This window comes from Hyaena hyaena, unplaced genomic scaffold (genome assembly GCF_003009895.1).
Source record: "Hyaena hyaena isolate Hyena2069 unplaced genomic scaffold, ASM300989v1 scaffold_1538, whole genome shotgun sequence".
NCBI classification, from domain to species: domain Eukaryota; kingdom Metazoa; phylum Chordata; class Mammalia; order Carnivora; family Hyaenidae; genus Hyaena; species Hyaena hyaena.
The window spans coordinates 246266-257621 of NW_024082167.1; the positions used below are offsets into that span (position 1 = coordinate 246266).

General features: G+C 38.2%; 1 protein-coding gene and 1 pseudogene across 1 annotated transcript; one reads left to right on the top strand and one right to left on the bottom strand.

Moving 5' to 3' along the window:
- Positions 1–994: 994 nt before the first annotated feature.
- LOC120225896 (olfactory receptor 2D3-like) lies at positions 995–1918 on the top strand. The gene has a single exon (XM_039224081.1). It carries the CDS (start codon positions 995–997, stop codon positions 1916–1918), a length of 924 nt encoding a protein of 307 aa, XP_039080012.1.
- Positions 1919–7779: 5861 nt separating this feature from the next.
- Positions 7780–8268, bottom strand: LOC120225905 (annotated as a pseudogene).
- Between the last annotated feature and the right edge of the window lie 3088 nt (positions 8269–11356).

Genomic DNA, 11356 nt, shown 5'->3' on the forward strand with positions numbered 1-11356 from the left:
TGCCAGGTGGTCTGACTTTCTGTTCTGACATCTTCATTTTAAAGACCAATTCTAAGACTAGTACTTCAACCCTTCTCAGGGATAGATGTCTCCAACCTTGAATGCCAGCCATTTACCCATGCCTCCAGCTAACTTCCCTAACTATAATTTCCTTCTCTACTAGCTAATATTCAGCCATTTTATTCCTTGTTTGTTTCTGATGTACAATAATGTATAGATTAAATAGTATTTCCTGCCTGGCTGCAAAGCATTGGACCAGTACCTGATTTCCTACAGATGCACACATCCCACTGGTAGGATACTCTGAAACAAACTGCAGCATGAATGAGCTCAAATGCTGTCACACCAGAAAAGACCATGCGACTGTGCAGACAGCTATTGTGCCGGCACTTGGTCTCTACAAAGGGCTGTTCCTGTTTCCACAGAGTGTGGTGCTACCTAAGTCTGGCCTTGTCTCCAACATCTTGGCTCTGTAATGATGAAGGTCCATCATGCCTTAATCTTCAACACTGCCATCAAGGCTTGATTCTCTGATCCAGTGAAGAATTTAGAAAAGGACTAAAAGTGTGGATTATAACATGATCTAAATGGTTTCTTAACATTCCCTTCCTACTTGGAAGGATGATAAGTGATCCCTTGGAAACACAAAGGAAAAGATAATTATTGGTTCTTCTCCTTGATGAAATGAAAGTCAAAATCTGCTGACTGAAAAGTAAACTAGGGGGAAAAAATCTGGGCTTTCTACTAAAGGCAGAACTCTTCATATTTTTTTCAAATCCATATAATATGTGAGCGTCCTTTTTCAAATAGCTCTGGTAAGAATTAAGGATGGAAATTTTGGAAAATCAAGTGGCTTAAACGCTTCCAAGATACTTTTTTCAATCAAGTACATTTGTCCTCATAGTGAGATCTTCACTTTCAGGATTTGGTTTTCCATCATAGTCAACTTTTGATTGCTTTATTTATGCTGATGTGTAGACAGAAATAGACGTCAATGGGCACAGAAAACCAAACCTATCTGACTGAATTCATCTTGCTGGGCCTTTCTTCTGATTGGCAGACTCAAATCCTGCTGTTTGTAGTGTTTCTCATCATCTACCTGCTAACTGTGTTTGGGAATTTTCTCATCATAGTGCTAATTCATATTGACTCTCGACTTCATACACCAATGTACTTCTTCCTTAAAAACCTGTCATTTACTGATCTTTGTTTCTCTACAACAATCATCCCCCAGATGCTATTCCATTTGCTGGTAATGAGAAAGACCATTTCCTTTGCTGGGTGTTCAATTCAGATGATTTTTTTCCTAGTAGCTGGGTGTACAGAAAGTTCTCTCCTAGCAGTGATGTCCTATGACCGCTATGTGGCTGTCTGCAAGCCCCTTCACTACTCTACCCTCATGACTCAGAGGGTGTGTGTACAGCTGATAATAGGATCCTGGGCCAGTGGAGCAGTTGTGTCTTTAGTAGACACAACATTTACTTTATGTCTCTCATACCATGGAAAGAATATAATTAATCATTACTTTTGTGAACCTCCTGCACTCTTGAAGTTGGCTTCAGAAGAAACCTACAAAGCTGAGATGGCCATCTTGGCAATGGGCGTGGTAATTCTCCTTGGTCCTGTCTCCCTCATCCTTTTCTCCTACTGTAATATTATCTCCACTGTGATTCAGATACAGTCAGGTGAGGGGAGGCTTAAGGTCTTTTCTACCTGTGGTTCTCATCTCATCGTTGTTGTCTTCTTCTATGGCTCAACTATATTTACCTACATGCGTCCAAATTCCAAGAAAATAAATGAAGGGGATAAGGTGATTTCTGTATTCTACTCAGTCATAACATCCATGATGAACCCATTCATTTACAGCCTGAGAAACAAGGATGTAAAGGAGGCATTTAGGAAAGTATTTGGAAGATAGAACCTCTCAGAGGCAATGATCTTTATATTGATATACAACTATGGGAATGAAGACATTGCAAAGTGGTTCCACATCTATAACAGCTTTCTCTCTGAAGTATCTCTAGGCTGATCCAGCACTAAGGGTCATACATGTACCCATGTATATCTATAACTTATTTTCAAGTTTGTCAACTGCATCTTGCTCAAGCTTATTCTCTGTGGTTATACTTTTATTGCCTCATAACAGATTTTTTCTGTTATATTATATATTATATTGTAAATTTTATTTATATATTATATATACACCTAGCTGCATATACATCTACATATATATCTATATGTATATCTATATGTATATGTGTGTGTGTGTATATATATGTATATATATAGAGAGAGACAGAGACAGAGAGAGAGAGAGAAAAAACAGGATCTTCACTTACACTGCATCACTAGTTCACTAATACATTTTCAACCAGACATAGCACCTTTTAGTTCTAAACTTCATGGCTACTTGTCAGCCTCATCCAATCTACATCATCTACAGCCATCCCGAAACCTTGGAATCCTGCCTGATGTCATTATGTTAGACTCTACAATTTCCTGTCAGAAAATATCAATAATTTTTTTTACCTTAAAGCTCTGATATGGAAACTTTTTTGTTTTGTTTTGTTTGAGGGTTTGTTTTGTTTTGTCTTGCTGTATAGTCCCCAAATATAGCTATCATCAATTCAACTGCACATGGGGGAGCTACTGGCCTAGGCAATAATTTGTGGGATCTCATATTCAGCAAACACCTTCCATATATCACACTTGCTAGGTTGAGGGAACTAGAATTAAAAGCCATAGACTTTTAATCAATATATCGCACCAATATATCACAATATACCACATATGACACCAATATACCACAGCTGTTGCCTCTTCAAACATGCTTACTCCATTTCTGCAGGTTTGATTGTGCCAGTACACATTAAGTTCTCATTTTGGGGAAGAGGAAAAGAAAGACTGATATATGAGAAGCCATTCCAGAAGATATAGATTTTTCTGTGGGATTAAATGGTCCTTAAGTTTGTTTTTTTTTTTTAACAACTGTTATAACCTCTTTATAGCAGAAGCACCATTGGTGATACTTGTAGCTACTCACTGATGTTCAGCATGTGCCGGAGACCGAAACTGCACAGGTCATCCCTGATGGAAAGGCCCAGGGAAAAACCTGTGGGAAAAGGCTGCAAGGCAGTCAGAAGAACCCCCTGAAGAATTCTCCTTCTCTGCTTAGTCTAGTCTAGGGTTAATACGAAACCAGAATCGCCCAAAGTTCCCCCTCTTCCTCCAAAATAGAATGTACCTAAATATCATGTCCGCCCTCTCAATCAGATGTTGTCTAATGAATATTGTAGCAGTTAGCAAAGTTGGAGACAGTCGGTATGCATGGGGTCTATAAGAGACCTAGAATTCATTTTCCTTGTATGGGTCTAATTGCCAGTAAGAATACATATTATGCCATAAGCAGAGATGAAAACAAGACTATATAGTCGTGGAGAACTTTCTCAGAAAAGTGTTAGAGAAATATATGCCTGCTGACCTTAAGCCTGTGAGGCAACTTACGGATTGTTCTCGCCAAAGAATGAGATCGGTAAATGCAGAGACCAAATTCTAGTTGATCCACGTTAAACATTTCCATACGTCATCTATGATAAATGTTGACTTTGTTCTTTCTTAGTAGGGGGTTGTGAGAGTCTATTACTTATAACTACGGGTACAAGTATACCCTGTTCTTGCATACCCGTTGAACTTAAAGCATCAAAGGGCACTTTGTTTTCATGCATTCTGGTTATGTGCTTCATTTATTTCCTGCCATGTGTAGTAAAAAATATGTACAACTTTGTTATGACTACCTGGTTAAATTGTATCAATTGAAGTGGAAATTATGTACCATGAAACTACTGTTGCTAAGAACATTTAGAAATATTAAATCCCATGACTGTTTTCAAAAAATGTAAATTGTTTAAGCATGATTGTTTGGATTCGCTATATGAAAATCCTAAGCTGAAAAATGAATTTGATCAGTCCACCTGAAGAGGCTGGCTCCGTGTCTTCTTTGCCAACTCCAACCCTCACCCTCCGGGTCAACCCTGGCATGCAGAGGCCGGACCCCTGCAAGCATGCACACTGCCCCTTTCTTGGAAGAAAATCTGCCCTCAGCTGAAGGTCTAACTTCAGGTATTAAGTGGACTTGACCAAATACTTCATTGGTCTTTAGAAATATTACCAATTCCCATCCCTGACTGCGGGGCCTGTGAGTCCTTAAAACATAGCTGAGGACTGTCATAGTTCTGCCTATTTCTCCACCATGATTTTCTATTTCTCCTGGCAGAAGTCCCATGACACAAACATATTCCATTACTTTGTACTTCATTTGCCAGACTTACAAATTCCTCCTGACTTGTCCCACCCTATCCTCCATGGAGCAGTTTCTAGGGATTCTTGTCATACAGAGAAGAGTGCTGCTAACTATAGACAAACCCTCCTTTCACACAGTGGGAAGAATATGGGAAATTTTATCTTTTCTAGGAGTTCTGCTCTCACTTCATGACTATCTATGAACAAAACAATTATGAGTGAAGTGGCATAAGCCAGCGAAAATGAGAAGTCCCTAATGAAAATCAAGCTTGCCACATTGCGGTCTGGCTGCTTCGGCATCATGTCCATGGCCTGTCCTGAGAATCCAATGCTATTCATTCTGTGTCATGATGTCCTTGCTGAATTGAATGAACTGTGTGCAGAATGATTCTGCATGGGAGAACAGATGTGTGCAATAATAGATTCACTATGCATGTGTGAGGTATATTTTCAAATTATGTGTAACTAGCATGATCTTATACAAGGAAACGAAAACTGGTCTTGCACTATTGATGCTTTGAGAAGCTATGTTATAAATAATAGCATTTACCTTTTTAAAATTGAAATATAGATTACATACAATATTGTATTAATTCAGGTGTACAGCATAGTGATTTAATATTTATATATATTACATAATGCTCACCACAGTAAATGTAGATATCATCTGCCACCTGACAAAGTTATTACAATATTTTTGACTATATTCTCTGTACCGTACTTTACATCTCATGATTTATTTATTTTAAAATTGAATGTATCTCTTAAGCCCTTTAATGTATTTCACCCATCCCCTTACCTCCCTTTCATCTAGCAATCACCAGTTTGTTCTCTGTATTTATGAGTGTTTATGTCTTATTTTGTTTGTTTTGTTTCTTTTTTGTTTGTTTCTTAACTTCCACAGATGTGTGAAATCATATGGTATTTGTCTGTCTCTAACTTATTTTACTTAGTATAATATTCTCTAGCTCCATGATAGACATATCACCTTTTCTTTTTTTTTTTTAATGTTTTTTAATTTATTTCTGAGAGAGAGAGAGAAAGAGGGACAGCATGAGCAGGGAGGGTCAGAGAGAGAGGGAGACACAGAATCCAAAACAGGCTCCAGGCTCTGAGCTAGCTGTCAGCACAGAGCCTGATGCGGGGCTCAAACCCACGAACCATGAGATCATGACCTGAGCTGAAGTCGGACGCTCAACCGACTGAGCCACCCAGGTGCCCCGACATATCACCTTTTCTTTATCCATTCATCTATTGATGGACACTTAGGTTGCTTCCATATCTTGGCTACTGTAAATAATGCTGCAATGATCATAGGGGTGCATGTATCATTTCAAATTAGCATTTTCATTTTCTTCAGTTAACTACCCAGAAGTGAAATTGAACACCACCTACTTCTAGATATAATGCTTTCTCATGGCCATTCACAAGCTCACTTTACCACTTCCTCTTTCCTTGTCATTAAATAAAAAGAAGTTATATCACATAATTAGAATGATCATTGAAAAAGTGCCCATGGATCACTTTGAGTTACATAAAAACTATACAACTGACTTCATCAGGGGGTGGAGGCAACAGGGTAAGAAAACAAAGATGCTAACACACACACACACACACACACACACACAGAGAGAGAGAGAGAGAGAGAGAGAGAGAGATACTGATATATAAATTTAAATGAAAATATCAGCCTCTGACTGGCTAGCAGACTACCAATGACTATGCAGGAGCAGCTAGGCAAATAATAACATGTGAGAAACTAAAAAGCTACTGAAGTCACCATATTCCGGGCACTACCCTTGTCTTCTAGAGCAAATAGTTTTTCAGTTTTTAAAAGAAACTAAATATCTTTCATTTATGTCACAGGTTTATGACTGTTACTTTTGTATTAAATCAACCCAATGAGCATTGATTTCAATAGCACGGTTTGAGTTCATTTATTCAATGAATATCTAACTCATTTATTAACTTAATATTTATTGAGAACCCTTCTATGTGCTGAACATATAGGAATAAATGAAGTTCAAAATTCCTATACTCGTAGAACTTACCTTTTAGCAGAAGATGATAAAATAAACAAGTAAAACACATATGTCAGATGGTAATAAGTTGTGATGAGGAAATAAAAGCAAAGAAGTGTTGGTTGCCATTTTAAGCAGGTGCTCAGGAAAGATCTTTCTGGGAAGATGATGTTTCAATTAAAGGACACCTTACATTTTGAGAAATTAACATCTGTGCTGTGACCAGAATGTTAAGAAGAAAGAATCAAGACATCATTTGCGGAAAGAAAGTCCAGGCAGAGAGAACAGAGAGTCTAAATAGTTTGGATGGGAATAGTTTTTTTGTTGGTTTGTTTGTTTGTTTTATCAGAGCAGAAGAAAGTCAGAGAGAGTGATTGGAGGCTGATAAGTGTCAGAGAGAGTGGCGAGGAAGGAGATCACAGAAACAGGCAAGGACCAGATTGGTAGGGCTGTTTTATTAGTTTCCCATGGCTGTCAAAACAATTTATCACAATGTATACAGTTTAAAAAACAGAAATTCATAGTTCTTGAGGCCCGAAGTCTGATATCAAGGTGTCTGTAGACTCTGTTCCCTCCGAAGCCTCTGCTTTTGGTGCTGAGGTATTCCTTGGTTTGTGGCAGCATGACTCCACTCTCTGCCTCTATCTTCATATGGTCTTCTTCCCTCTGTCTCTTCCCCTCTTCTTAAAAGGATATCTGTCACTGGGCTTAGGGTTTACTCCAATCCAGGTGGATTTATTCTTAAAATTTCACTTAACTACATTGGCAAAGATCTTTATTCCAAAGGTCACTTTATGAGGTTCCAAGTGGAGATATAATATTATATACATACATATACATACATTGAATAAATGAACTCAAACTGTGCTATTGAAATCAATGCTCATATGGGTGTCACAACTTTGGAAGTCCTAAAAAAATGATTGATATTATTTTAGGTTCCATAGAAAACCACCATGGTATACTTTTTAAAATGTTTATTGATTTAAATTCAGGTTAGTTAACATACAGTGTAGTATTAGCTTCAGGAGTAGAACCTAGTGATTCATCACTTACATATGACACTCAGTGCTCATCCCAATAAATGCCCCCTTTAATGCCCATCCTCTATTTAGCCCATCCCCTCACCCACTTCCCCTCTAGCAACCTTCTGTTTGTTCTCTGTATTTGGGAGTCTCTTATGGTTTGCTTCCCTCTCTATTTGTATCTTTTTTATTATTATTAATCTTGTTTCAAACTTCATTCCCAGGCTTCCTCAGGTTAATTAGCTGCAAAGAATGAATTGTATATAAGCGAAAACTGAAAAGAGCTACAGTGTCCAAGGGGCTTGGGCTCAAAAATATTAGAGATCTGGATTTTATCAGATCCATGAACAAAATTTTTAAAAAGCAGTCATAATATAAAATAGCAGCTCCCAGTAATTTCTTCAAGTTTTATCTTCTTCAGAAGTTGAGTCAATTCAGTTGACTTCATTCTTGGAAGCTTCATCAAAATTCTCCACAAGATCTGGAACTTCATCATCATCATCCTCTCCGGTAGCAAGCGGTGCCTTTCCATCTACAGATTATTTGGGCAGAGCTTCAACCAGCTTTCTTAAACTAGTCAGACTGTCTGTGTCAAGCTGGTTTAGGATACTGGGTAGCATTTCTGTCTGCTGCTTTGTCTCGGCATGGCCTGTAATGGTGAAAGTGTTCGCAGCCAGGGATGCCTGAACTTTAGGGTTGTTAAAGTGGATTACTGTTCCTTGGTTTGTGAACATATTCTCTTCCTCAATACCAGAGATATTGTTTACCCCTAACTTCTTTAAGGAGAACTGAAGGTTTTTTTTATCATTTGCTGAAGCTATTCTATGAACCACCTTCTTTTAGGGAGCAGTTCCTTTCCCACCAAAGCGCACTTGTGCTTGCAGTTTGGAGAGTTTCTCCTGGTTCATGATAGTTTCTTTCATCTTGTTGGAGCAGAAATGGGACCCGTGGGGGACTAGGGTTGGCACTCAGGGTTGGTCTAGGGTGGACCAGCTGAGATTAGGCGCACACAAGCGGGGACGCAAGATGGCAGCTAGAGCTCTCTATTTGTATCTTATTTTTCTTCCCTTCCCCTATGTTCATATTATACGATTAAAAGGTCACTCTGAGTGTTGCTTAGAGGGTGGATTGTAAGTGGACAAGCAAAGAAACAAGAAAAGCAATCACTAAGACTGAGTTCTATTGTAGTAGCCCAGGGTAGAGATGCTGGTCTTAACTAAGATTATAGCAATGGAGAGCCAGAGGAGATAAGAAATGTGGTTAGATAAGATGTACAAGATGAAAAAAAAAGAGTAATGAAATACCCCTAAGTCTTTGAACCAAGCAATGCTGTGGATGATGAGGAAGACTCCAAAAGGGTGGAGTTTGGTGAGGAAATCAAGAATTCTCTTTTGAACTTGTTTATATGGCCCTTTGTTATATGCTGACTTTGTTCTCACACCACTCTTCTGTATTTGAATAGCGACAATAAAGCCTTCATTAAAACAGTCAAAACATGTTAAATTGCATCCAAAGCTGTTTAGGAATCTGTTCCCCCCCCCCCACTCCATTAGCATAAGACTTAAAGCATTTTGGGTACAATTACAGAAAAACCCTGGTAGTAGTTAGTTCAGTGGGCATCATCCAGATGATGCAGAATATAAGTTGTAAACTGCCTTTTATGTTACCACCATTATTGAAACCTCTGTTTTTGAAATGCTGACAAAATTTAGAGACATCAGTGGTCCTTAGATTGGTTTGAGAAACACTACAGTAGTATCTGATTATCACATAAGATTCAGGTATTTCAGTTGGTGATTTCAATGAAAAATGCCCCAGGGTATTCTCTTATTGTAGAAAGGTTTTAAAAAGTTAATAGCACAAATTGCTCCAGGGAATGCCCTGTTTACAACAGCTCTTAGGACCTCAGGTTTAAAGACTTCTTCCAGGCTGTTTCTTTGGTGAATTTGGGGAATTTAATAAAATGGTGTTTCTTAGCTTGGGGTAAAATAGGACTCAACCCAGATGTCCCAACCTTCAGAATATTCGGTAAATGGCAGTGGAAATTGCCTATTAGGATATGGATTAGCAGACTGCTGAAACCATAACTTCCTTCCTTCATTAACTTGTCTCTTCATCACTGACCCCAGTGTCCTGTTTGTCTCATGCCAGTACTCCATGTGACAGTAGGTAAAATGATTAGAGGGAATTAATCCTTTTAGAGAGTTTGAAATCTTCATTCTGTTCCTGGGATGGGCTCTGCCTTTTGCTTCTCTCTTTTTTATCTGGCTTCTACAGAAAATGCATACTCTTCTTTTTTTTTTACTGATTCTGAGTGATAGCCTCCCAAATCCTCTTCTGCAACTCCTCTGGAGAGGATTAAGCTACTGACCAGGAATACTAGAGTGACTGCAGGCACCAAAAGTTAATCTGCCAGATTCTCCTTTGCCCCTTGCTGCCTCAATGTTCCCCTTTCAGGGATTCCCGCCTTGTTCTGTTTAGCCACTGGATTTGGACAGTAGAAGTAGGCAGGACTAGGATGCAATCTGGACTACCTGCCCTAGGGAACACAGGCAGCATCTTTTTGTCATCAGACATCCCTGGATGGCCACATTAGACTATGTGAGTATGCTAATTTATATGTGCAGATATATACAAATCCTAGTATCTTGTCCCCTGTCACACTGAACTCAGCCTTCTTCATTTGGGTGTGGGTAAATTTATTCATTCTCTTTAATCTGGTGATCAATCCTAGGATCTTCTAAACCAAGATCTTCCCAATCCCAGGTCAGAGTTCAATATTTCAACAGTCCACATAAGCCCACTCTTCTCATTTAGATTTCTTTTGAGAGAGTGAATGTGCTGGTGTGGAGTGTCACCATGAATCTATTTGTCCATTCATTTTAAACCCCTACCATGTCTCAGGTGATACTGATATTCAGATAATAAAGATAAGTGACATATGTCTTATTATCCAGAAGAAAAAACTCAGTCCAGGAAGACAAATATTTAATCATCAAATACTTAAAAAACAATGTAGCAACTGCATGAAAGTAGTACAAATCTTTTCCTGGATATTGTGAATTTGTAGACTGAGTAAAGAACTGTAAGGAAGTAATTACATTAAAGCTTACTTTAGATAATTAAAAAGTAGTTAAAATCAGAGGGACCAGAGTGGTCCCATGAACGAATCTTAGGTTTAGAGGAATTATAGGTTATTTCTTTTTCTATTTTTTTCCTTTCCTTTCCCTTTCCCTTTCCCTTTCCCTTTCCCTTTCCTTTCCTTTCCTTTCCTTTTTTCTTGGCTGAACCCTAGGATAAAAGGTTAGGAAAAAGGTGGAAATTAATGATGTGTCTGTTGGCAGAAGATAGACCACTCAGAATTCGAAAAAAATTATAAGAATGGTATGAAGTTGAGATGATGAATCACAATTTTATAGTAGTTATCACTTGCATTTTGTGTGGGTGGGTGTGATTTGTTTTCCCACATGGGATGTAGACGCCAAGAGGAAGAAATCAGAAGTAACAACTTGAGAATGGGGTTTAGAGTACATGATAAGAAAGGAGAGGTTTTAAGAACTATTTATAGTTAAATTATGCAAAATGCCATAATTGACAAGGATATGTGATGGGAGAAGAGGTCATTGCATAGATAAAAGAGAGACCTTGGTTTCAGGGCAGTCATGGAAATAAAAATGATACTGAAAAGATTTGAAGAGTCAATGATGATAAAAAGTAGAAGTAGTAAGTGCTTAACATGTACTTGATAAATTTAGTAATAAAAGTATAAACAAAAGTTAGATAATAGATACAAGGAATACTATGATCAAGGGAGATTGTGCTGCTTTTCTCTTTTTTTCCCAAGGAAAAATCACTTTTTAAAATTGTGGTGAAGCAATAGCACTTCTAGGAATTTACCCAAGGGATACAGAAATGCTGAGGCATAGGAGCATGTACCCCAATGTTCATAGCAGCACTCTCCACAATAGCTAAAACATGGAAAGAGCCTAAGTGTCCATCAATAGATGAATG